Source organism: Blennius ocellaris, assembly GCF_963422515.1.
Source record: "Blennius ocellaris genome assembly, chromosome: 10".
NCBI classification, from domain to species: domain Eukaryota; kingdom Metazoa; phylum Chordata; class Actinopteri; order Blenniiformes; family Blenniidae; genus Blennius; species Blennius ocellaris.
Window position 1 is genome coordinate 27,287,655 of NC_137659.1, and position 26,401 is coordinate 27,314,055.

General features: G+C 46.4%; 1 protein-coding gene across 2 annotated transcripts; it reads left to right on the forward strand.

Moving 5' to 3' along the window:
* Positions 1–479: 479 nt before the first annotated feature.
* On the forward strand, positions 480–26,336 carry rgs20 (regulator of G protein signaling 20; the record flags this gene model as incomplete). 2 transcript variants are annotated; one of them, XM_080503953.1, is made up of 5 exons in its annotated part: positions 480–668; positions 16,899–17,065; positions 22,855–22,929; positions 23,094–23,328; positions 26,148–26,336. In XM_080503953.1, the coding sequence occupies 5 exons, from the start codon at positions 480–482 to the stop codon at positions 26,334–26,336; spliced, it is 855 nt and encodes a 284-aa protein (XP_080360079.1). The 2 variants fall into 2 exon arrangements, with proteins under 2 accessions (XP_080360079.1, XP_080360080.1); XM_080503954.1 differs by lacking the exon at positions 480–668 and adding an exon at positions 15,075–15,122.
* Positions 26,337–26,401: the final 65 nt, after the last annotated feature.

Here is a 26,401-nt window from a genome sequence, read left to right on the forward strand (position 1 = left end):
ACACACACACACACACACACACACACACACACACACACACACACACGGTGAAAGTGTCCCATGCCAGTAGTTAACATGTGCTTCTTTTTACCGCAGTGTGTTGATCCATTGCCTCACAGAGGAATCCATCCAATCCCTCCAGCTCCTACAGTCACCATGATCCCCCAGTATCACAGTCTTCCTCTGTCTAACTCAGACACTAAGACCTCCAGGCCTAATCTGGCCTAAGCACAGAGGAATCAGGATTGCATCCACTGGGAACATTGTCCTAATCCCCTTCTGCCCTCTCCGTTGTAAACACTCTTCTCTCCGTCAGGGCCACTCATGCTGCTTCCCTCCTCTCGATCTCTCTGCGTGGTTCACCATCACGACGAGTGTCAGGACAGACATGGGGAAAACATAGGACGAATACTTGTGGATTCCTCCGGTTCCCAAACGGCCCGGGCTTCACGTGGCAGGCGGGGCCTCGTAGTCGGAGCATGTCATGTGTTAGAACGGCGAAGCAGTGGGAGATAAGGCCCACATCTGCTGTGCGGGGGATCAGACATACCCAAGCCCTGATGTGGCGGCGGATACGGGGGCTCGCCCGGTCCTGCCGGAGTGGGGCCGGGTGCCCGGTGGCTTACCCTGGCCCAGATGCAGAGGAGCAGGAGACGGTGTGCCTTGAGGTATGAACAGCCACTGCCTCAACGCCAAAACATGATTCCAATTCATCACAATCCAAACCTGTGTGGGCGGAATGGTGGGGCGGTATGGTGGGGCGGTATGGTGGGGCGGTATGGTGGGGCGGTATGGTGGGGCGGTATGGTGGGGCGGTATGGTGGGGCAGTGGTAAGTGCTCTCACAGTGACAACGTGATTGAAATCCTGGCCGGCCTTTCTGTGTGGAGTTTACATGTTGTCTGGGTTTCCTATGGGTAGTCCGCTTTCCTCCTGCAGTTCAAACATGTCACATTAATTGGTGACTCTCTCTGTGTGTGTGTGTGTGTGTGTGTGTGTGTGTGTGTGTGTGTGTGTGTGTGTGTGTGTGTGTGTGTGTGTGTGTGTGTGTGTGTGTGTGTGTGTGTGTGTGTGTGTGTGTGTGTGTGTGTGTGTGTGTGTGTGTGTGTGTGTGTGTGGGTGTGTGTGTGTGTGTGTGTGTGTGTGTCCTATGATGGACTGCTCAGCTGTCCAGGTGAACCTTCTCACTGTTAGCTGGAAGTCTAAACAGGGAAAGTGGTCCAAAACATAGGTGGATGATTTACTGGCAGTGAAGACAGAGAGTACATCCGGAGTGGTCAAGTACAATCTGCCATCACAGATTATTTTAAAAGATTATATGATCCCTCAGTGGCCTGATGCCCAGTTCTGATCCTCTGTAGGTCTCCACAGCCCATTCTGGACCCAGTCCAGCTCCTGCTGCCTCTCAGTCGTCTGTTCAAATCTCACACAATACCAAACACTTTGAGTTTTTCCTCCAATGAAATGGTGACAGGACTGTGTTGTGCACAGTGATTGGTTCTGGGAGATTAAATGAGCGAATCTAAGAGTAACATTCACGGGTTAGTTTCTTAATTCGCAGATCTTTTTCTGATCTCTCTGATCTCTCTGATTGCTGTGCTGTTGTTGCCACAGTCAGATTTCTCCCACCGAAGCGTCAGCCGTTTGTGACTGGTGCCAAACTATTTCAGGAAGCACTCCAGGAATGAAGGAAGCTTAAGAAGATTTTAAAAAGAAGATAGTGTGCCCTGAAATAGTGTGATAGAGGTCATTAGAAACCTAAACACCCACAGAGATAGAATTGAAGCGGCACAGTTCCGAGCAGAGTATTCAGTCAGAGTTTACTCAGTGTCGACTCGCCCACATCCAGAAGCAGGAGAGGATCACCTGAGGTCTCATAGAGACACAACATGAAGTCTCCCACACCACAGACATGACAGCACAACAACTTCAGCTTGTTGTGTGAGTGCAGAGAACAACACACAAACAATGAAAACACAAACATTAAATTCATGGATTCCTGGATGTTAGATGAAGATGACCTATCATCTGGGTGTTAATGGAGGAAGATGCTCTATAATCTGAATGTTAGAGGAGTAAAATGCTCTATAATCTGGATGTTAGATGAAGTACTCTATAATCTGGATGTTAGAGGAGGAAGGTGCTCTATAATCTGGATGTTAGAGGCAGAAGATGCTCTATAATCTGGATGTTAGAGGCAGAAGATGCTCTATAATCTGGATGCTAGAGGAGGAAGATGCTCTATAATCTGGATGTTAGATGAAGTACTCTATAATCTGGATGTTAGAGGAGGAAGATGCTCTATAATCTGGATGTTAGAGGCGGAAGATGCTCTATAATCTGGATGTTAGTGGAGGGAGATGCTCTATAATCTCGATGTTAGAGGCAGAAGATGCTCTATAATCTGGATGTTAGTGGAGGAAGATGCTCTATAATCTCGATGTTAGAGGAGGAAGATGCTCTATAATCTGGATGTTAGAGGCGGAAGATGCTCTATAATCTGGGTGTTTGAGGCGGAAGATGCTCTATAATCTGGATGTTAGTGGAGGAAGATGCTCTATAATCTGGATGTTAGAGGAGGAGGATGCTCTATAATCTGGATGTTAGTGGAGGAAGATGCTCTATAATCTGGATGCTAGAGGCAGAAGATGCTCTATAATCTGGATGTTAGTGGAGGAAGATGCACTATGATCTGGATGCTAGAGGAGGAAGATGCTCTATAATCTGGATGTTAGTGGAGGAAGATGCTCTATAATCTGGATGTTAGAGGCGGAAGATGCTCTATAATCTGGATGTTAGTGGAGGAAAATGCTCTATAATCTGAATGTTAGAGGCGGAAGATGCTCTATAATCTGGATGTTAGATGAGGAAGATGCTCTATAATCTGGATGTTAGTGGAGGAAGATGCTCTATAATCTGGATGCTAGAGGAGGAAGATGCTCTATAATCTGGATGTTAGTGGAGGAAGATGCTCTATAATCTGAATGTTGGAGGAGGAAGATGCTCTATAATCTGGATGTTAGATGAGGAAGATGCTCTATAATCAGGATGTTAGTGGAGGAAGATGCTCTATAATCAGGATGTTAGTGGAGGAAGATGCTCTATAATCTGGATGTTAGAGGAGGAAGATGCTCTATGATCTGGATGCTAGAGGAGGAAGATGCTCTATAATCTGGATGTTAGTGGAGGAAGATGCTCTATAATCTGGATGCTAGAGGACGAAGATGCTCTATAATCTGGATGTTAGTGGAGGAAGATGCTCCATAATCTGAATGTTAGAGGAGGAAGATGCTCTATAATCTGGATGTTAGATGAGGAAGAAGCTCTATAAGGTGGATGTTAGTGGAGGAAGATGCTCTATAATCTGGATGCTAGAGGAGGAAGATGCTCTATAATATGGATGTTAGTGGAGGACGATGCTCCATAATCTGAATGTTAGAGGAGGAAGATGCTCTATAATCTGGATGTTAGATGAGGAAGAAGCTCTATAAGGTGGATGTTAGATGAGGAAGATGCTCTATAATCTGGATGTTAGTGGAGGAAGATGCTCTATAATCTGGATGTTAGTGGAGGAAGATGCTCTATAATCTGAATGTTAGAGGAGGAAGATGCTCTATAATCTGGATGTTAGTGGAGGAAGATGCTCTATAATCTGAATGTTAGAGGAGGAAGATGCTCTATAACCTGGATGTTAGAGGAGGAAGATGCTCTATAATCTGAATGTTAGAGGAGGAAGATGCTCCATAATCTGGATGTTAGTGGAGGAAGATGCTCTATAATCTGAATGTTAGAGGAGGAAGATGCTCTATAATCTGGATGTTAGAGGCGGAAGATGCTCTATAATCTGAATGTTAGAGGAGGAAGATGCTCTATAATCTGGATGTTAGATGAGGAATATGCTCTATAATCTGGATGTTAGTGGAGGAAGATGCTCTATAATCTGGATGTTAGTGGAGGAAGATGCTCTATAATCTCGATGTTAGAGGAGGAAGATGCTCTATAATCTGGATGTTAGAGGCGGAAGATGCTCTATAATCTGGGTGTTTGAGGCGGAAGATGCTCTATAATCTGGATGTTAGTGGAGGAAGATGCTCCATAATCTGAATGTTAGAGGAGGAAGATGCTCTATAATCTGGATGTTAGATGAGGAAGAAGCTCTATAAGGTGGATGTTAGTGGAGGAAGATGCTCTATAATCTGGATGCTAGAGGAGGAAGAAGCTCTATAATATGGATGTTAGTGGAGGAAGATGCTCCATAATCTGAATGTTAGAGGAGGAAGATGCTCTATAATCTGGATGTTAGATGAGGAAGAAGCTGTATTAGGTGGATGTTAGATGAGGAAGATGCTCTATAATCTGGATGTTAGTGGAGGAAGATGCTCTATAATCTGGATGTTAGTGGAGGAAGATGCTCTATAATCTGAATGTTAGAGGAGGAAGATGCTCTATAATCTGGATGTTAGTGGAGGAAGATGCTCTATAACCTGGATGTTAGAGGAGGAAGATGCTCTATAATCTGAATGTTAGAGGAGGAAGATGCTCTATAACCTGGATGTTAGAGGATGAAGATGCTCTATAATCTGGATGTTAGTGGAGGAAGATGCTCTATAATCTGGATGTTAGAGGCGGAAGATGCTCTATAATCTGAATGTTAGAGGAGGAAGATGCTCTATAATCTGGATGTTAGTGGAGGAAGATGCTCTATAATCTGGATGTTAGTGGAGGAAGATGCTCTATAATCTGGATGTTAGAGGAGGAAGATGCTCTATAATCTGGATGCTAGAGGAGGAAGATGCTCTATGATCTGATGTTAGAGGAGGGAGATGCTCTATAATCTGGTGTTAGTGGAGGAAGATGCTCTATGATCTGGATGTTAGTGGAGGAAGATGCTCCATAATCTGAATGTTAGAGGAGGGAGATGCTCTATAATCTGGTGTTAGAGGAGGAAGATGCTCTATGATCTGGATGTTAGTGGAGGAAGATGCTCCATAATCTGAATGTTAGAGGAGGAAGATGCTCTATAATCTGGATGTTAGATGAGGAAGATGCTCTATAAGGTGGATGTTAGTGGAGGAAGATGCTCTATAATCTGGATGCTAGAGGAGGAAGATGCTCTATAATATGGATGTTAGAGGAGGAAGATGCTCCATAATCTGAATGTTAGAGGAGGAAGATGCTCTATAATCTGGATGTTAGATGAGGAAGAAGCTCTATAATCTGGATGTTAGAGGAGGAAGATGCTCTATAACCTGGATGTTAGGGGAGGAAGATGCTCTATAATCTGAATGTTAGAGGAGGAAGATGCTCCATAATCTGAATGTTAGAGGAGGAAGATGCTCTATAATCTGGATGTTAGATGAGGAAGAAGCTCTATAATCTGGATGTTAGAGGAGGAAGATGCTCTATAACCTGGATGTTAGGGGAGGAAGATGCTCTATAATCTGAATGTTAGAGGAGGAAGATGCTCTATAACCTGGATGTTAGGGGAGGAAGATGCTCTATAATCTGAATGTTAGAGGAGGAAGATGCTCTATAACCTGGATGTTAGAGGATGAAGATGCTCTATAATCTGAATGTTAGAGGAGGAAGATGCTCTATAAGCTGGATGTTAGAGGAGGAAGATGCTCTATAATCTGGATGTTAGTGGAGGAAGATGCTCTTTAATCTGGATGCTAGCGGAGGAAGATGCTCTATAATCTGGATGTTAGTGGAGGAAGATGCTCTATAATCTGAATGTTAGAGGAGGAAGATGCTCTATAATCTGGATGTTAGATGAGGAAGATGCTCTATAATCTGGATGTTAGAGGAGGAATATGCTCTATAATCTGGATGCTAGAGGAGGAAGATGCTCTATAATCTGGATGTTAGTGGAGGAAGATGCTCTATAATCTGGATGTTAGAGGAGGAAGATGCTCTATAATATGGATGTTAGAGGAGGAAGATGCTCTATAATCTGGATGCTAGAGGAGGAAGAAGCTCTATAATCTGGATGTTAGAGGAGGAAGAAGCTCTATAATATGGATGTTAGGGGAGGAAGATGCTCTATAATCTGGATGTTAGAGGAGGAAGATGCTCTATAATCTGGATGCTAGAGGAGGAAGAAGCTCTATAATATGGATGTTAGAGGAGGAAGAAGCTCTATAATCTGGATGTTAGATGAGGAAGAAGCTCTATAAACTGGATGTTAGAGGAAGATGCTCTATAATCTGGATGTTAGAGGTGGAAGATGCTCTATAATCTGGATGTTAGTGGAGGAAGATGCTCTATAATCTGATGTTAGAGGAAGAAGCTCTATAAACTGGATGTTAGAGGAAGATGCTCTATAATCTGGATGTTAGTGGAGGAAGATGCTCTATAATCTGATGTTAGAGGAGGAAGATGCTCTATGATCTGGATGTTAGAGGAGGAAGATGCTCTATAATCTGGATGTTAGAGGCGGAAGATGCTCTATAATCTGGATGTTAGTGGAGGAAGATGCTCTATAATCTGATGTTAGAGGAAGTTGCTCTAAGAGGAAGATTCTCTATAATCTTGATGTCTCCATCAGGTGGAATCATGGAGCTGTCAGCAGAAGGTTCAGGGGTTATGAAGTGCTTCTCCTCCAGTAAACAGGAGATTGTTGAAATAACTGCCGATTATCATTACTCAAGATAACAGTTGATGCTAATGCTAATGCTAATGCTCAATGTGAGCAGGATATAGTGAGTTGCTTCAGTCAGCGGTTCTGATTTACTGACCAAATAATCATTTCATTACCCCCTTCAATAACCCTAACCCTTCTGCTTTTCCTTCACATTTACTCCTTTTAAATCCCTTTTCTTTAGTGAGTTATTTTTTCCATTTCCCTTCCTCCTTTTTACCTTCTCCAACAAAGGTAGTTTTATTTATTCATTGGTATGTATCTTTGTTTGTTACCCACTTAAAAGAAATACAAACCAAAATTGTACAAAATTCCTGGGGATGATTTGTCTTAATCCAGAGATGATTCCATGACATTCTGAGGGTGATTGGGCCAAAGGTCAAGGTCACGCAAAGGTCAAATATGTATTGTCATCATAACTGTGAGGGAGCAGTAACAGGGCAGCGGCACACTGTCACACACACACACACTCATACACCCAAACACACACGTCACACTCACTTCCTCACTCCCTCCGTACTGCACATCAGGTTCAGTTAGCTCCTCGCCCTCTCTCTCCAGCCGTTAGCATAGCCGGACAGGGGTGCACACCTGACTGCTGGGATTTACCTACACAAACATTCACACATTCACACATCCATACATACACGCCTCACGGCAGTGGAGAGGGGCGGAGCTAACTCCGAGACTATGTAGCTCACCCTGGAAGTTTGGTCATGTGATCACGAGGGACTGTGGAATGATTCTTTATTTTTCTTTTTGAATACAATTATTTGCCGTTTTGCTGGGGAAAATGTTTTGTTTGCTTTGGAAGAAAAAGTGAGGATCCGTTTAAAAAAAGGAGTTGAATATATATTTTCATGAATGTGATTGGCTGACAGTAGTCATCCCATGCCCGGGGGAGGGGCTTACCCTTTAAAAGCAGAGTGGGAAACTGGATTGGGGGAGTCTGTCCCTGCAGGTGCTTGTGAGAGCACAGGCCACAGGAAACTGGTGAAAACCAGCAGCTAAGAGAAGAGCTGATATCAGGTTTTGTTTGGGTTTTGCTTTTTGTACTGTAAATATATATTTTTGTTCTTGCACTGTAAATACTGAGCACCGGCACTGTTTTGAGGGCAATAAATGCAATGTCGACTTGCCATATGGAGCGTGGTGGTAATTATTATTAGTTGTATTTGGACTGAATGAGAACCCTGCCACAATAACGCATTTGTTTTCAATTCGATTGATGTCAAACCAACACCAAAATGTTCCGTTTTTAATTCCCTGTCCTCTGATGCAGTGCCACAATGCAGTGATGTCATGACCCTGGTTAGCGGTTGAGAGTCAACGGTCAGGGGGACCTCATAAGGAAAATGCAAAATGTGTACATCAATGTCAAACAGTGATAACACGAAACAATTCAAATGACCACGACAAATGATGCAAATAGTGGGGTGGTGAATCAAATAGCTTTATAGTCCATTGGTTGCCAATTTCTTTTTTTTACTTTTTCAAAATGTTTTCAAAATGTTTTTCAGAATGTAACCAAAAGAAAGGTTCTAATCTGCACCTGGACTGAATGACTCACATCACTACATTTACACTCTCTGTCTATAACCTTTCAGTTTCTATTCCCCTTATGATTTATAAACAACATACACATACAGATCTAATGCAGTTTGTTTGTATTAAACCACTGCTTTAGTTTGTTCAGTTGAGGAAATGTGAACAATTTTAATTTGTGCTGCTTTGATTTTTAAGATAAAAGAAGTTTATCATGAAACGATGTGACATTGTTTTTTAGTTTTTTGGGGGGTTTCAGTTAGTTAATTTGGACATTGTGGAGGGCTGCGTGAACTTAGATATGACCCTTTAAAATGATGTTTAATATCTTAAAAAGGAAAGCAGAACAAATGATCATTCTTGGAGCACAAGGCAGCGCCACAAACGATTGAGACTATTTTTGTTCAGTTTCAAGAAAGTGGGGGGCTGAGTGACGTCATCATCTCATAATAAACTTCTTTTCTCAAAAAACACCAAAGCAGAACAAACAATGAAGACTATTTCCACTGAGTTTTTTGTGGCGTGAAGTCCAGCTTCACAGATGTGTTTTAGACACAACACCTGGTGAAGCTGATGACTGACCAGTGTTTACAGTTTTAAAACAATTATTGTGTTAAATCTATGAAATTGCACATCCCGGTGAAACATTTGCACTTTTTTTTCCTCTGCTCTGAGGATCACACAACCTGAGCAGTCTGGATTAGAAGTTCAGATCTCAGAGATTAAACTGAACCTGCATATTGTTTTAAGCAGACATTGTTCATTCTATTCATATATTTATAGTAGTAGAATGCTGCTGCCAGCAAACAATACAGAAGAATAATGAAATATTAACAGGTTCTCAATAGTGTTTCAATCCAGGGGGCGTGGCCACTGGGGCTGATGAGTGTGTGAGCTGCTGACAGGCTTGCTGTAACTCCAGCTTGCCTTCAGATGGCGCTGTTGTCTTGTCAATAGCTGCAGGTTGGGGCTCGTTCTTAGGCAGCTGTTTCTCAATAACATGAAGGAAGAGATGACAGGACACACACACACACACACACACACACACACACACACACACACACACACACACACACACACACACAGAAGCATTAAACTGTAAATATGGCTAAATTATATTTAAAGTGTAAATAAGGATCTTCTATCTGGAGAAAATAATCAAACTCACCATGTACACGTGGTTTCTAGCATTAAAACTTCAATGAATGGAAAATTCATATAAAAATCGAGCACCATATTTTATAATCATTTTCTCTGCGAAAAATAATCCTGCACCTAATATCCTAATATGTTTGTTTTTTTTAAATTTATTTTTTCATTTTGCTATTGATATTTGTACTGCTGGTAGAAGGTCCATTTGTTCCAAAGTGGGTGGATAAATACATAAATAAATAAAAAAACGATAAATAAATAAATAAATAAATAATAAAATTAAAAAATAAATAAAGGATTTGATAATTTTTTTATTTCATACAGCAGTTACTTTGGAAGTATCAGAAGAAATGTGGAGGTTATTTTGAGATTTTTAGTTTCATCAATTTAAATCTCATTTTGCCAATTTACAAAGTTCAGCATTTGTAATAGTTTAAGGTAGTTTTAACCATTTTGGTAGTATTACACTTTTTACATAACTCATACTTATACATATTGCTGCTGTTCAAGCTTTCAACACTATCACTGAAGAAAATTATTTTTTTAAATTTTTAAATCTCCTTCTTATTCAGTGTGAATTTATTTCCCAAAACTACTTGTTTAAATAAATTGTCTGTAATTTGACTTCATGCCTTAAATGGCATGTTTCTTTCATGTCACTTCAGTCTCCCTGAACAGTTGCTGGTGACTGTGTTGATGAACTTCAGTGAGACGTTTAAAGTGAAAAGAGACTCAAGCTCCTGGCTGGTGGCCACACAGGTGGAGTTTTTACCCGTGAAAGAGAGCGTCATCTCCCTACGGCTTCAGGTGTTGCACCAAACAGCAGCTCAGGGGAATTGACCTTCTTGGAGCAAGTGGGGGAGGTCCTGTTTAGGGCACTGCCAATGGACTCCATAGTCTTACTGCCAGACTTCAATGCTCATGTTGGCAACCACTGGGGAACCTTGAAGGGCGAGACTGGGAGGAATGGCCGGCATGATCTGGATCTGAGTGGTAAAGTTGTCCGTATGTGTGCAAGTCATGGATTGTCCACTTTTGAACACAAGATGCCCATACATGTACTTGAGCTGTAAAGGCAAAGCTCTCAGTTCCTGTCTCCGTCCTCACCCTCACCTCTGCTCGGGAACTTTGGGTCACGACCGAAAGAAGGAGATGGGTACAAGCAGCTGAAATGAGTTTTCTCTGCAGGGTGGCAGGAGTCCCTCTTCATGACAGAGTGAAGGGCGGAGCCATCCAGGAGAAACTCAAGGTGGAGCTGCTGCTCCTCCACATGGACAGGAGCCAGCTGAGCCTGCATCTAATTAACTGGGACACATTTAGGGTCAGTCCACAAGAGCTGGAGGAGGGAGGGAAGATGCATGTATGTATGTATGTATGTATGTATGTATGTATGCATGGATGGATGTGTGTGTGTGTGTGTGTGTGTGTGTGTGTGTGTGTGGATGTATGTATGTATGTATGTATGTATGCATGTATGCATGTATGCATGTATGTATGTATGCATGGATGGATGGATGGGTGTGTGTGTGTGTGTGTGTGTGTGTGTGTGTGTGTGTGTGTGTGTGTGTGTGTGAGTGTGTGTGTGGATGTATGTATGTATGTATGTATGTATGTATGTATGTATTGTTGGGATTTATGGTTGGTAATTAGCATAAATAATTACTGTAAGTAATGGGTTACTGAAAGTAATTTAGGAAAAATTGGAATTACTAATAAAGTAAATGGTTAGTTACTCATCAGCAACTCCTAGAGTAATTGAGTAATTACTCAAAAGTTAATAAATTATCAAAAATAATTTATTAATCAAAATTATTAATTTGCATAAATTGGTTATTTATCAAATAATAATTAAATCGGGGCACCACCAGCTAAGCTGGAAATAGCTAATACCAAATTTCAGTCTCGTTTGTCAAAAAGGGTTATTTAAGTAAAGTTAATATTTCTGTGTAAATATAACAATATTAAATAACAAGGAAGGTGTGAGATTCGAGCACAGACTGTTACAAACCAGTGAATTGTCAACAATAAATACACAATGATAACCAAGAATCGATCAATTCAGTTAAAATGCGTTTATTAACAAAAATGTATTATTCAAAAATAATTCATAAATCATTTATTAAAACAACACAATTAAGTAATAAACAATCAAACACGAAGATCTAATCTATTAAACAGCAAACACTATGTACAAAGAAAGAGGGTGTGTGTGTGTGTGTGTGTGTGTGTGTATGTGTGTGAGAGTGAGTGTGTGGAAGCCTGAGTGGGGTGTAATGACCACGAACGTCCACCAGGTGGCGGCAGGCGTTGGAGGGTCAGTGTGTGTGGGTGTAATGACCTCGAACGGACACTAGATGGCGGCAGGCGTCTAGTTCGAGGCAGTAACCGGAACGACCACTAGGGGCGCGGCGGCGCACGGAGGGAGAATGCAATGACTCGACTTGTCCACCGAGTGGCGGTCTTTCAAGAGATTGCAATCACCAACGCGGCCACCAGAGGCGCTTGGTGCACTCTTTCTGGACAGCGTGACGTCACTGTGCTCGTGCACGGCTCGTGAGCCTGCTCGGAGCGCGCCTGGGGGCTCGTGACTGAGAAATCCCAGGGACAGTGAACTACACACGGTCACAGAAGCGGGTGCAGCAGCGCGCGGCTGCTTTTACGCGATCGTTTATGAGGAGGAGAGGAAAACTGAAAAGGAGGGAGGGAGAAGGGCAGTGGACAGAATATGTTCAGCTCTGCACACTGTCTCTGGACTGCACAGTCATCTAGAAATGGTCTGTGCAAGTTGAGGGAGAGAGCGAGAGAGAGAGAGAGAGAGAGCGGGTTACACAGTGCGGAGGTTCGCGTGGATGTAAATCCAACGCGCAGACACAGATTGGTTGGAAACAGGGATCGGCGTCCCTGACTTCAACACAATAATAAACACACAGCAATATTACAGTCACGTTATTCTCATTGCCTGCCCAGACTCTAAGCCTTACTCAGTTTGATGAGGGTGAACGTGCTGCCGGCGGCCGGGGAAAATCCGTTGATTTCCCGGCTGCGAGTTTGTTTTCTCTGGCGTCCCAGGTAAACAAGCTAAAACTGGTCTGTGGACAAGGAAAAAGTCCACAGGATGATCAAGCGCTTATTTTGAGGAGGGGGAGAAGAAGCGGCTTCAGGTCTGCATGCGGGAGGACGGTGCGCTGGCAGCTGCACACTCGGACTCCGGTGAAGAAGAAAAAAAGGAAAAAGGGAAAAGTAGACGTAGTTCCACGGTGGTTGTCGGCTCGTCCGGCCGGGTGTGGAACTCCGGGCCGGTCAGCGGGCACACGTGGCACTTCGTCTCCGTGCGAAACGGATGCGTCCGTCTTTACGCAAGTTTCAACATTGGAGAGGCAGAAATCACCCCGGCGGGGGTGTTTTATACCTCTTGTTGTGGTTTCGTGTTACCGGTCGGCTCTGGGTCATGTGGACCAATCCTGACGGAGGGCCCGCCCTGGACCTTCCAGCTGGTGAGGGAGCTCTCAGGCTCCCCCTGCCGTTGGCCTCTAGTATTGCACCTTGGAGGGGGGGTGATCCGGGGGGTGATCCGGGATGAATGGCGAACTTTTCCCATTCTGACCATGTGATCTCTTTGTTCTCAAAACGTGGTCTCCCCTCCCCCTTCCATGAGGTTGAGTGGCCCCAACAGTATGGATGGATGGATGGATGGATGGATGTATGTATGTATGTATGTATGTATGTATGTATGTATGTATGTATGTATGGATGGATGGATGGATGGATGGATGGATGGATGGATGGATGGATGGATGGATGGATGGATGGATGGATGGATGGATGGATTCCAGTAACATGAAACCTGCATGAACCTCTACTGCCAATAACAGAGCTCTGAAAACATTTGATCCAAAACTCATTTTATAAGAAATATAATAGTTTATATTGCATCTATTATATTTAAAAAAAATACTATTGAGAACTGTGGATATTTTATTATTACAATTATTGACTGCAATATTTTTGGCTCCTTTATCCATTTTAGCAGGGAACCACATTCCTTCCATGCAGATACTGAGTGTCTACAAGGAAAGTGTCTGAATGTCCATACTGTTGAGTGTGCACATGGATTTTTCATTTTAAGCACCAAATAGCTGCTTGGCAGGCCAACTACAGTGTTTTCAACATTTAGATAGTTTTGTTTTAAATGCTTTTTTTATGATGGCTACTCCAGCTGAAACAGTTAATAAACCAAAAACAGCAGCAATTTTATGTGTAATTCATACACGTGAAATTGTGTCTCATAGTCAGATTGAATCATGTAAGGAGTCGTTTTTGGCCCTTCAGACATTTTGTTTGCAGAGGATTAGCCTGTCAATAGACAAGGCAGGCAGAACTTCTTTTCTCAGGTCAACAATGTCCCAGGAGAGATTTCAGGACTGTTACTGATTCCAATAGAGTGCAGTGTGAAGGTCAATACTGTTGATAATTAGTCTCCGAATAAAGCTTTTCTGTACTGTAGTTTGTATTGTTTCTATTGAAAGGAGTTTAGAAAATTGTGTTGTTCATCCATCCATCCATCCATCCATCCATCCATTGACTACTGCTTATCCAGGCCGGGTCACGGAGGCAGCAGTCCGAGCAGAGTTGCCCAGACTTCCCTCGCCCCAGACACTTCCTCCAGCTCCTCCGGGGGCACCCCAAGGCGTTCCCAGGCCAGCTGAGAGACATAGTCCCTCCAGGGTGTCCTGGGTCTGCCCCGAGGCCTCCTACCGGAGGGACATGATGGAACACCTCCCTAGGGAGGCGTCCGGGGTGCATCTGAAATAGATGCCCGAGCCATTGTTCAATGTTTGTATATTGTATAATATTTTTACTTCATTTAAACTCTTTAAATAGAGCTCAGTTTTCAATGTTGTCTATTGATGTGAGGATGTCACTGCAGCTGCAAACCATTTAGATACTGTATATATTCTACACAATGTTTACATTTTTAATTTTTACATTTTATTGTTTTACATATTTGTATTTTCACATTGTACCAATGCGAACCATTCAAACACAGTTTTTCATGAGAGCACAATTGTCAATTCATCTTGAAAAACATCCACAGCTGAGCCAAAGTGCTGCATATAAATAGACATAAAAGCCTAAAAACACGATGTGCAATAGTAAAAACAATAATACAAAACCTTATGAAATACCATTTAAAACAAATGACAATAAAACAAGAGCAGAGTCTCCAGCTGGGTTTAAAGCCAAGGAAATTGGTCTTTAGGTCAATTGTGTGTTTGAAGTGAAAGAGGTATTTCTTTAAATGTCAGTTTCCGGAAATATGTTTAATGCCCCTTGGTTACTTGTGCTTGGGAACCTCCACTATATGTTGGTATGTGCAGAGTTGGAATTATGGGGGAGCTAAGGGGAGCTGGGCTCCCCTGAAAGCCTAATTTGAAAAATGTAGGGGGAGCTCTAAAAACACTGGCAGAGGTCTGATCGGAAAATAGGGCTCCCCGAAAGCCACGTTGTAATTCGAACCCTGGGTATGTGTCTGGATGTGATGCATCAAGAGCTGGAGGAACATGGTTTGATTTCAGAGTCCTCTGTGAGAATATGAGGGGGGGGGGGGGGGGGGGGGGGACCCAGACCTTCTCCTGCCTCCTCTGCTGCTCCACTACGAGCTGGAGGAAAGACGCATGCGTAGTGATTTGGAGCAGCCGGTTGGAGAAAAAAAAAATCCTTATGTGCCATCGGATGTAATCAAGGCAAAGAATTCCCTCTTCTGGCTTTGCATACATGGTGACATTGTGAGTATGAGCAGCGGATGTGTGTGTTGGTGCGATGGAGGCACGTCAGCCTCCGGCTGCAGCGGCTCCCTGCAGCTTTCTGCGGTGCTGTGGAGCTGCACGGTTCTTCATGGTGGCACTTTCCATTGATTTGATGTGCGACTCGCTTCGTGCTCTGTGTTTTTCCTTCTCTTCTCTTTCAGGAGCCATTAAGTCCAGCTCGGATCTCTCATTCGCGCCGCGGTGAGACCAGTCGGAGGAAGAGTGCGTCTTTCTCTCTCTTTCTGCAGAACATGTTTGCTTATCGTGATTTATCCTTTGAATGGATGCGACCACCCCCACCCCAACCCCCCACCCCCTGCTTCATGCTCCGTGGCCGTTGAGTCAGTTCCCGTTGCGCCCCAATGCGTAAAAACGGGCGATTTGTCGCACGAAACTGCTCGACGCACGAAACGGATCTGCTCGTCGAGCTCCGGATCGGAACCACGTCTCGTTTTCCTTCTTGTTCTCTTGATGGTGCACACACAGGGAGGATGTGATGGAGTGGTGCTGCAGGTATAGATTTGCAGGCTGCGCCTTCACACACCTCCCTGCAGCCCTCCCATCCATCCGTCCATCCATCCATCCGCCATCCATCCATCCATCCAGCCATCCTCTAGCGGGTCTCCAGACATTTCTGCACAACTAGTGGTGGAGTCATGTAGCAGCCACAACCTGCTTGCATAAATGATGTGACAGGATTTGGCAGTCTGACCTGGCGATGACACATTTGGTAGAATCAGAGAGAAGAAGCTCCACGAAGGCCTTCACATCCCGCAGGAGGAGGGTCTGATGGATGGTCTGCAGCCCCTCTGTAGGGGGAGCTTCCACTAAGTTATACGGATATTAACATTTGTGATATTTTTTTTTCTTCATTTGCACAGCAGACTATCCTCGTGTCATAGTTCTAATGTGCCACTTAAAGTAAAGACAGGTGGAATAGTAAACATCTGGTCAAACCTGTCACCTCTCACTATGTCTCCTTTTCTCTTCAGCTGAGAAATGTTGAGCTTCCAAAGTCTCCTCGTGGTAGAATAATCAGGATCCAATCAAGTTTCACTCATTTACTTTCACTGATTTATCAGGAGCTTTGAGATGAGCTAAGAAAATACTGACGAGTTATAATGGAAGATGTGTAACAGATAAAACAGCTGAAAATGGATAATAGCTGAGCTTGATTAAAAAAAAAAAGAAGTTTTTTTTAATCTAATAAAAATAAACTAAAACAAACTGAAACAGATGAAATAATAGAAGTGTTGCTTGGTTTTTACCAAACAACACTTCTATTATTTCATAAATGTCACATAATATACAGTTTTTGTTTTACGAACTTCATGAGCTCTTCTCATTCTGAACACGTTCTGAGGCTCAGGAATTATATTGTATGTGGATCAAAACAGTAAAAACATCTCTTGGACACAAAACTTACAAGAGTCCTGTTCTGGAGGTTCGTAATATTTGCAGCTGTTTGTGTGTGTTTTGTCTTTGAGGCTAAAAACAAACACTAACCAGTGTGTCATAATGTGTATGTGTGTGGATGAATGCATGAAGCGTTGCGTGACGGCAGATGGAGGCTGGCCCCCCATGTGAACATGGGGGGCCACAAGCCCCGGGGGTGTCCTGCAGGCCGGGCAGAGACGGGACAGCATGAATGTGTGACTGGACACAGAGGATCGATGGGTTGAAGATGTCACATGACCAAAGTTGGTCTGGAGGCTGTTCCTGACCCTGCCCCCCCCCCCCCCCCTCTGTCTGCAGCCCATGGGATCAGAGCGGATGGAGATGCGAAAGAGGCAGATGTCGGTGCAGCAGGAGTCCTCAGCGAGGGGAACTGCACCGGCCCAGCAGGACCAGCCGGGCCAGGCCAACCCACGGGGCTCCAACGCCTGCTGCTTCTGCTGGTGCTGCTGCTGCAGCTGCTCCTGGTAGGTCCCGTCACCCTCCATCACTCACCTGGTAGGTCCCGTCACCCTTCACTCACTCACCTGGTAGGTCCCGTCACCCTCCATCACTCACCTGGTAGGTCCCGTCACCCTCCATCACTCACCTGGTAGGTCCCGTCACCCTCCATCACTCACCTGGTAGGTCCCGTCACCCTCCATCACTCACCTGGTAGGTCCCGTCACCCTCCATCACTCACCTGGTAGGTCCCGTCACCCTTCACTCACTCACCTGGTAGGTCCCCTCACCCTCCATCACTCACCTGGTAGGTCCCGTCACCCTCCATCACTCACCTGGTAGGTCCCCTCACCCTCCATCACTCACCTGGTAGGTCCCGTCACCCTTCACTCACTCACCTGGTAGGTCCCCTCACCCTCCATCACTCACCTGGTAGGTCCCGTCACCCTTCACTCACTCACCTGGTAGGTCCCGTCACCCTTCACTCACTCACCTGGTAGGTCCCGTCACCCTTCACTCACTCACCTGGTAGGTCCCGTCACCCTCCATCACTCACCTGGTAGGTCCCGTCACCCTTCACTCACTCACCTGGTAGGTCCCGTCACCCTCCATCACTCACCTGGTAGGTCCCCTCACCCTCCATCACTCACCTGGTAGGTCCCGTCACCCTTCACTCACTCACCTGGTAGGTCCCGTCACCCTTCACTCACTCACCTGGTAGGTCCCGTCACCCTCCATCACTCACCTGGTAGGTCCCGTCACCCTTCACTCACTCACCTGGTAGGTCCCGTCACCCTTCACTCACTCACCTGGTAGGTCCCGTCACCCTCCATCACTCACCTGGTAGGTCCCGTCACCCTTCACTCACTCACCTGGTAGGTCCCGTCACCCTTCACTCACTCACCTGGTAGGTCCCGTCACCCTCCATCACTCACCTGGTAGGTCCCGTCACCCTTCACTCACTCACCTGGTAGGTCCCGTCACCCTTCACTCACTCACCTGGTAGGTCCCGTCACCCTTCACTCACTCACCTGGTAGGTCCCGTCACCCTTCACTCACTCACCTGGTAGGTCCCGTCACCCTCCATCACTCACCTGGTAGGTCCCGTCACCCTCCATCACTCACCTGGTAGGTCCCGTCACCCTTCACTCACTCACCTGGTAGGTCCCGTCACCCTTCACTCACTCACCTGGTAGGTCCCGTCACCCTCCATCACTCACCTGGTAGGTCCCGTCACCCTTCACTCACTCACCTGGTAGGTCCCGTCACCCTTCACTCACTCACCTGGTAGGTCCCGTCACCCTCCATCACTCACCTGGTAGGCCCCGTCACCCTCCATCACTCACCTGGTAGGTCCCGTCACCCTTCACTCACTCACCTGGTAGGTCCCGTCACCCTCCATCACTCACCTGGTAGGTCCCGTCACCCTTCACTCACTCACCTGGTAGGTCCCGTCACCCTTCACTCACTCACCTGGTAGGTCCCGTCACCCTCCATCACTCACCTGGTAGGTCCCGTCACCCTTCACTCACTCACCTGGTAGGTCCCGTCACCCTCCATCACTCACCTGGTAGGTCCCGTCACCCTCCATCACTCACCTGGTAGGTCCCGTCACCCTTCACTCACTCACCTGGTAGGTCCCGTCACCCTCCATCACTCACCTGGTAGGTCCCGTCACCCTTCACTCACTCACCTGGTAGGTCCCGTCACCCTTCACTCACTCACCTGGTAGGTCCCGTCACCCTCCATCACTCACCTGGTAGGTCCCGTCACCCTTCACTCACTCACCTGGTAGGTCCCGTCACCCTCCATCACTCACCTGGTAGGTCCCGTCACCCTCCATCACTCACCTGGTAGGTCCCGTCACCCTTCACTCACTCACCTGGTAGGTCCCGTCACCCTTCACTCACTCACCTGGTAGGTCCCGTCACCCTCCATCACTCACCTGGTAGGTCCCGTCACCCTTCACTCACTCACCTGGTAGGTCCCGTCACCCTTCACTCACTCACCTGGTAGGTCCCGTCACCCTCCACTCACTCACCTGGTAGGTCCCGTCACCCTCCATCACTCACCTGGTAGGTCCCGTTACCCTTCACTCACTCACCTGGTAGGTCCCGTCACCCTTCACTCACTCACCTGGTAGGTCCCGTCACCCTCCATCACTCACCTGGTAGGTCCCGTCACCCTTCACTCACTCACCTGGTAGGTCCCGTCACCCTTCACTCACTCACCTGGTAGGTCCCGTCACCCTTCACTCACTCACCTGGTAGGTCCCGTCACCCTCCATCACTCACCTGGTAGGTCCCGTCACCCTTCACTCACTCACCTGGTAGGTCCCGTCACCCTCCATCACTCACCTGGTAGGTCCCGTCACCCTTCACTCACTCACCTGGTAGGTCCCGTCACCCTTCACTCACTCACCTGGTAGGTCCCGTCACCCTTCACTCACTCACCTGGTAGGTCCCGTCACCCTCCACTCACTCACCTGGTAGGTCCCGTCACCCTCCATCACTCACCTGGTAGGTCCCGTCACCCTTCACTCACTCACCTGGTAGGTCCCGTCACCCTCCATCACTCACCTGGTAGGTCCCGTCACCCTTCACTCACTCACCTGGTAGGTCCCGTCACCCTCCACTCACTCACCTGGTAGGTCCCGTCACCCTTCACTCACTCACCTGGTAGGTCCCGTCACCCTCCACTCACTCACCTGGTAGGTCCCGTCACCCTCCATCACTCACCTGGTAGGTCCCGTCACCCTTCACTCACTCACCTGGTAGGTCCCGTCACCCTTCACTCACTCACCTGGTAGGTCCCGTCACCCTCCATCACTCACCTGGTAGGTCCCGTCACCCTTCACTCACTCACCTGGTAGGTCCCGTCACCCTTCACTCACTCACCTGGTAGGTCCCGTCACCCTTCACTCACTCACCTGGTAGGTCCCGTCACCCTTCACTCACTCACCTGGTAGGTCCCGTCACCCTTCACTCACTCACCTGGTAGGTCCCGTCACCCTCCACTCACTCACCTGGTAGGTCCCGTCACCCTTCACTCACTCACCTGGTAGGTCCCGTCACCCTCCATCACTCACCTGGTAGGTCCCGTCACCCTTCACTCACTCACCTGGTAGGTCCCGTCACCCTCCATCACTCACCTGGTAGGTCCCGTCACCCTTCACTCACTCACCTGGTAGGTCCCGTCACCCTTCACTCACTCACCTGGTAGGTCCCGTCACCCTTCACTCACTCACCTGGTAGGTCCCGTCACCCTCCATCACTCACCTGGTAGGTCCCGTCACCCTTCACTCACTCACCTGGTAGGTCCCGTCACCCTCCATCACTCACCTGGTAGGTCCCGTCACCCTTCACTCACTCACCTGGTAGGTCCCGTCACCCTTCACTCACTCACCTGGTAGGTCCCGTCACCCTTCACTCACTCACCTGGTAGGTCCCGTCACCCTCCACTCACTCACCTGGTAGGTCCCGTCACCCTCCATCACTCACCTGGTAGGTCCCGTCACCCTTCACTCACTCACCTGGTAGGTCCCGTCACCCTCCATCACTCACCTGGTAGGTCCCGTCACCCTTCACTCACTCACCTGGTAGGTCCCGTCACCCTCCACTCACTCACCTGGTAGGTCCCGTCACCCTTCACTCACTCACCTGGTAGGTCCCGTCACCCTCCACTCACTCACCTGGTAGGTCCCGTCACCCTCCATCACTCACCTGGTAGGTCCCGTCACCCTTCACTCACTCACCTGGTAGGTCCCGTCACCCTTCACTCACTCACCTGGTAGGTCCCGTCACCCTCCATCACTCACCTGGTAGGTCCCGTCACCCTTCACTCACTCACCTGGTAGGTCCCGTCACCCTTCACTCACTCACCTGGTAGGTCCCGTCACCCTTCACTCACTCACCTGGTAGGTCCCGTCACCCTTCACTCACTCACCTGGTAGGTCCCGTCACCCTTCACTCACTCACCTGGTAGGTCCCGTCACCCTCCACTCACTCACCTGGTAGGTCCCGTCACCCTTCACTCACTCACCTGGTAGGTCCCGTCACCCTCCATCACTCACCTGGTAGGTCCCGTCACCCTTCACTCACTCACCTGGTAGGTCCCGTCACCCTCCATCACTCACCTGGTAGGTCCCGTCACCCTTCACTCACTCACCTGGTAGGTCCCGTCACCCTTCACTCACTCACCTGGTAGGCCCCGTCACCCTTCACTCACAGCATCCAGCCACAACCACACTGACTTTGAGTGCAACTCTGGTACATATAGCGAGAGCAGCAAGTTAAGGGTGTTTATGTTGAAACACCAAGACAAGCATGATGTGGACAAACAGTGAGCAGAACATCTAATGTGGACAAACAGTGAGCAGAACATCTAATGTGGACAAACAGTGAGCAGAACATCTAATGTGGACAAACAGTGAGCAGAACATCTAATGTGGACAAACAGTGAGCAGAACATCTAATGTGGACAAACAGTGAGCAGAACATCTAATGTGGACAAACAGTGAGCAGAACATCTAATGTGGACAGAAGTGTGCAGTTTGAATCTCACGGACTTGAATTTCTTCCGTCCCTCAGTTTTTAAGGTGAAACTTTCTTCTGTTGCTTCCTTCATGTTACAATATGACAGTAAAGTCACTGTAATATTTTCTAAATGTAATAAATGTGTGAATGTGAAAAAAATGGTTATCTAGATAAAATAACAAATATATAATAATTTAAGAAATTAATGTCCTGCTCGATGAGAAAGATGGTTATCTAGATAGAATAACTAACATATAAGGATTTAAGAAATTAAGTGAACAAAAACCCCCACACAAATATCATATTAATATCTTAGTATCATCACTTCCGGTCAATACAATTAGGTTTTTGTTTCCATTCAGTTGTTATTAAAACGTATTTAACAGTAATGTGAATGAATCCAATATAACAGCGTTCTTGGTCCAGCTGCTGGGGAACAGTGAGGGAAACAGATCTCTGCAGTGTGTGTTCATGTCTGCTGTGTAGCATTTCGCCATCCCTCAGACTCTGCAGGGATGGGCACGCACACACACCAGTTATCCTCACTTGCATTTGGACTGTGGGAGGAAGTGACGGGGCGATCAGACTGGGAAGCTGTAATCTCTTGATGTTTATAGTCCTTCAATCATTTACATGACTTTGTAGAGATGTGTTGGTGAAGCAGCTTTAATTGGTGCGAGGAGATTTTACCTGCTGTGCATACACACACACACACACACACACACACACACACACACACACACACACACACACACACACACACACACACACACACACACACACACACACACAAGCCCACAATGACTTGTACATAGCGTTAGTTAGTTAGTTAATTAGTTAGTTAGTTAGTTTATTGGGGTTATCTAACACTTATTACTACATGCATTGATCACAAACACTCAAATTACTCCTAATTTTAGATTTTAAATATAAAATCTCTTTGCTTTGCTCATGCTGTAGCGTAATTGACCTAATATGAGAGTTGGATTTGCGAGAGTTGGTTTCACATGGGTGCTTGCAGTGAGGATGTGGTGAAGCTGCAGGTCATCATTTCACAGATGTGTGATGGAGGCTATTGATGAACATTAGATTGTCTTTTAAAATACAATTTAAAACAGTAGATGTTTTCTTTGAATATTTTGCCGCTTATAGCTTCGCAACACAATTTAGCTTCCATAGTATGATGAGAAATCATCTTTGCTCTGCGATGGCTGTTTGTGGTTTAATTCAAAAGGTGATATAAATGGAATTCTGCAGTGTGTTCATACTTTCCTCTTCAGGAATGAAGATCGGGATGAGAGGAACCGAAAAGCTTCTTATGACGTCAGGGAAGGGACCGCAGACTGTGAAGACTGGTCAGTCCTCTTCTCGCTGTGCATTTCTGAGTGGATGAATGTTTCTCACTCTCCTGTCCTGTCCTGTCCTGTCCCGTCCTGTCCTGTCCTGTCCCATCCTGTCCTGTCCCGTCCCGTCCTGTCCCGTCCCGTCCCGTCCTGTCCTGTCTTGTCTTGCCCTGCAGTCCTAAGCCCACTCTGGAGGAGGTGAGAGCTTGGGGCCAGTCGTTCGATAAGCTGATGTGCTGCCCAGCAGGGAGGAACTCTTTCCGACAGTTTCTCCGCACCGAGTTCAGTGAGGAGAACATGCTCTTCTGGCTCGCCTGCGAGGAGTTCTGCAAAGAGACCAATAAGAGCGCCATCGAGGAGAAAGCTAGGGTCATCTATGAGGACTACATCTCCATCCTCTCACCGAAGGAGGTCTGGCAGTTTTGTTCCATCGTCACATTTAAATCCTCTCATATCTCATTAATGTCTCTCCTGAGTTACATCCAGCATGTCTGAAAGTTACACCGAACAGTCTGTAGGTTTAGAAAAGCACAAAGGCCAGATCAAACTGGAAGCAGCAAGCTAACAACCAAAGATCTGTGTTGAGGTTCCATGATCGATGTATTGTCTGGAGGTTATACCAGATTTCACAACCACCAAGGATTTAAAACTTAGTACTGATCCCTTACGATGGGAACTGATACGATTGTGATGATTCTGATTCCATTTTCACTTCCGGTTACCGATTCGGTTCATTGATTCTCTTATTGATTCTCATTGGGAATGAAAGCTGCAGTGTTCACAGCAGAGGAACACTCACGCCGCCGCCACCGCTGCCGCTGCTTCTACTGCTGCTGCTGCCGCTGCCCCTTTGCTGCTTCTGCTGCTTCTGCTGCTTCTGCTTCTGCTGCTTCTGCTGCTTCTGCTGCTTCTGCTGCTTCTGCTTCTGCTGCTTCTGCTGCTTCTGCTGCTTCTGCTGCTTCTGCTTCTGCTGCTTCTGCTGCTTCTGCTGCTTCTGCTGCTTCTGCTTCTGCTGCTTCTGCTTCTGCTGCTTCTGCTGCTTCTGCTGCTTCTGCTTCTGCTGCTTCTGCTGCTTCTGCTTCTGCTGGGTTGAGATTCACTCCAGAGTTGATCCAGAATTCTAGATTTCTCACTGCTGTGTGTAAATGTTTCTGATGCTAAGTCGCCATGTTTCCTGTTGCACAGGTGAATGATGCAAGCTACGTGAGTTGTGACATCATTTGCGCCCACTGGAATCGAAAATGTAATCGTTTTCAAAATTGGCAAATGATTTCAAGAAATTGAAAGACTGGCCCTCAACAAGAGCTCGTCTTTGATTGCCATCCTTACTGATAAGTGAGAACGTCCCTGTGTGCTGATGATATTTTGGTATGCTGTTTGTTCCTGAGTGTCACTGTAAGCAGTGTGGACTGCAGTACAAACCTGTCATCCATCCACAATGGAGGGAATGAATAATGCAATGTAAAGCACTTTGAGTCTCCTCGTAAAAAGTGCCATATAAAACCCATGCATTATTATTATTATTATCCATTACACAGGATGAAACGCTTCATATTTGTTGGTGTCCACATCTTTAGCTGTGTCATCAGGTGGACAGGTCCAGTAGAGCTTCCTCTCAGGAAGCTGAAACAAGCTTCTACATGTCTGCTACCCAGAACTCTGGAAACACCGTGTCTGTAACGGACTGTTTGAGGAGCTTAGGTTGCGTCAGCAAGATTCAGAAGTAGGTCTGAATGAAATGCTAATGTGTTTAAAATGAGACCAAGCAAAGCAGTGAGAAATGTCACTCTGCTGGACACCTCATTTAAAACCAGAACCGTACCTTTCCCTCCGCGAGCCGCCTGGTTCTCAGCTGGGTCAAACTGGACAGACTGGACAGGAACCCTGGTCTCACTTTTCAGAACCAGATGTCACACAACCATAATCTCCTCTCTCTATTCTCTCTGCTGCTGATATTCGATCTCCAAATCACCTCCCTGTCATCTTGACCAGCAGCTCCTGCTCAATCTCCTCCCTCCCACCTCTGATCGTCTCTTCCTCCATCTCTTCCTCCATCTCTTCCTCCATCTCTCAAATAAATCTGCTGCTAAACCTCCAGTTGTAAAGAAACCTGGCTCCGACCCGAGAACTTCAAAACCTCCGTACTGTTTCTAATCTGACACTCCTGTCAGCGATTCAAGGATTACTGTCGCTTCTCAAATTCACTGTCACTGTTCCAACTGTAGAAATGCTTTCAGTCTGGTTTACACCTTCATCACAATAACATCTCCTCCTCTTCCTCTTCCTCCTCCTCCTGCTCCTCCTGCAGCTTTAACACCATCTTCTCTTCCTCATCTTCCACCCGCAGCTTTAAAACCGTCTCCTCCTCCTTCAGCTCCTGCTTTTGCTCCTCCTGTTCCTCCTCCTGTAGCTGTAACACCATCTCCTCCTCCTCTTCCTCCTGCAGCTTTAAAATCACTCTCTCCTCCTCTTCCTCCTTCTCCTCCTGTAGCTTTAACACCATCTCCTCCTCCTCTTCCTCCTGCAGCTTTAAAATCACTCTCTCCTCCTCTTCCTCCTTCTCCTCTTGTAGCTTTAACACCATCTCCTCCTCCTCCACCAGCCTCTCCAGCTCCTCTTCCTTCTCCTCCTGTAGCTTTAACACCATCTCTTCCTCCTCTTGCTCCTCCTCTTGCTCCTCTTCCTCCTGCAGCTTTAACACCGTCTCCTCTTCACCACACCCCAGCTTGGCGCTGTGATTAACCAATAATAGTTCATTTTTTACATAAATAATTAATAATAAACTTGAAAGCCCTTCGGGGATGTTGCTGCTGTTTCTTGATATGTTTTGATCAAGTTAGCTGAACATTTTTCAATGTTTCACATCAAAAGAGCTTTTTTAACAACATTAAATCAAATAACATTGGTGGATTTTTCCTAGTTACTAAAGCAATAGTTTATGTTGCATTTATATTATTTAAGAATTATAATGGAAAGTCACATTCCTCCAGACCTTCACCTGGATGGATCACAGTCTGTGTTTTACATTTGATGTCTTTGGCGTCCCAGAGATTATTTACATTGAACAGCTGAATCTCACAAGGAGGAGTTTCCTACACACATTGACCACCTGGAGTTATTTAATGAACTATCGTGGAAAAGTCCCTTCTCTTTGTCCCTCAGAGAAGTTTTGGCCTGAAGCTGTCAGGGTGTCTTTGGGTTTTCCTAATGCCTCTCCCTGTCGTCCTCAGGTGAGCCTCGACTCCCGTGTGCGTGAATCGATCAACCGGAACATACAGGAACCCACCTCGCACACGTTCGACGACGCCCAGCTGCAGATCTACACACTAATGCAAAGAGACTCGTACCCCCGCTTCATGAACTCCCCCGCCTACAAAAACCTGCTCAACACTCTGTCGGAGCAGTCCTCTGAATCTTAGGGCGCCGACGTCCTCAAACCTTTCAACTCTCTTGAACTCCCTCCTCCCTCCCCAGTCCGTGGCCC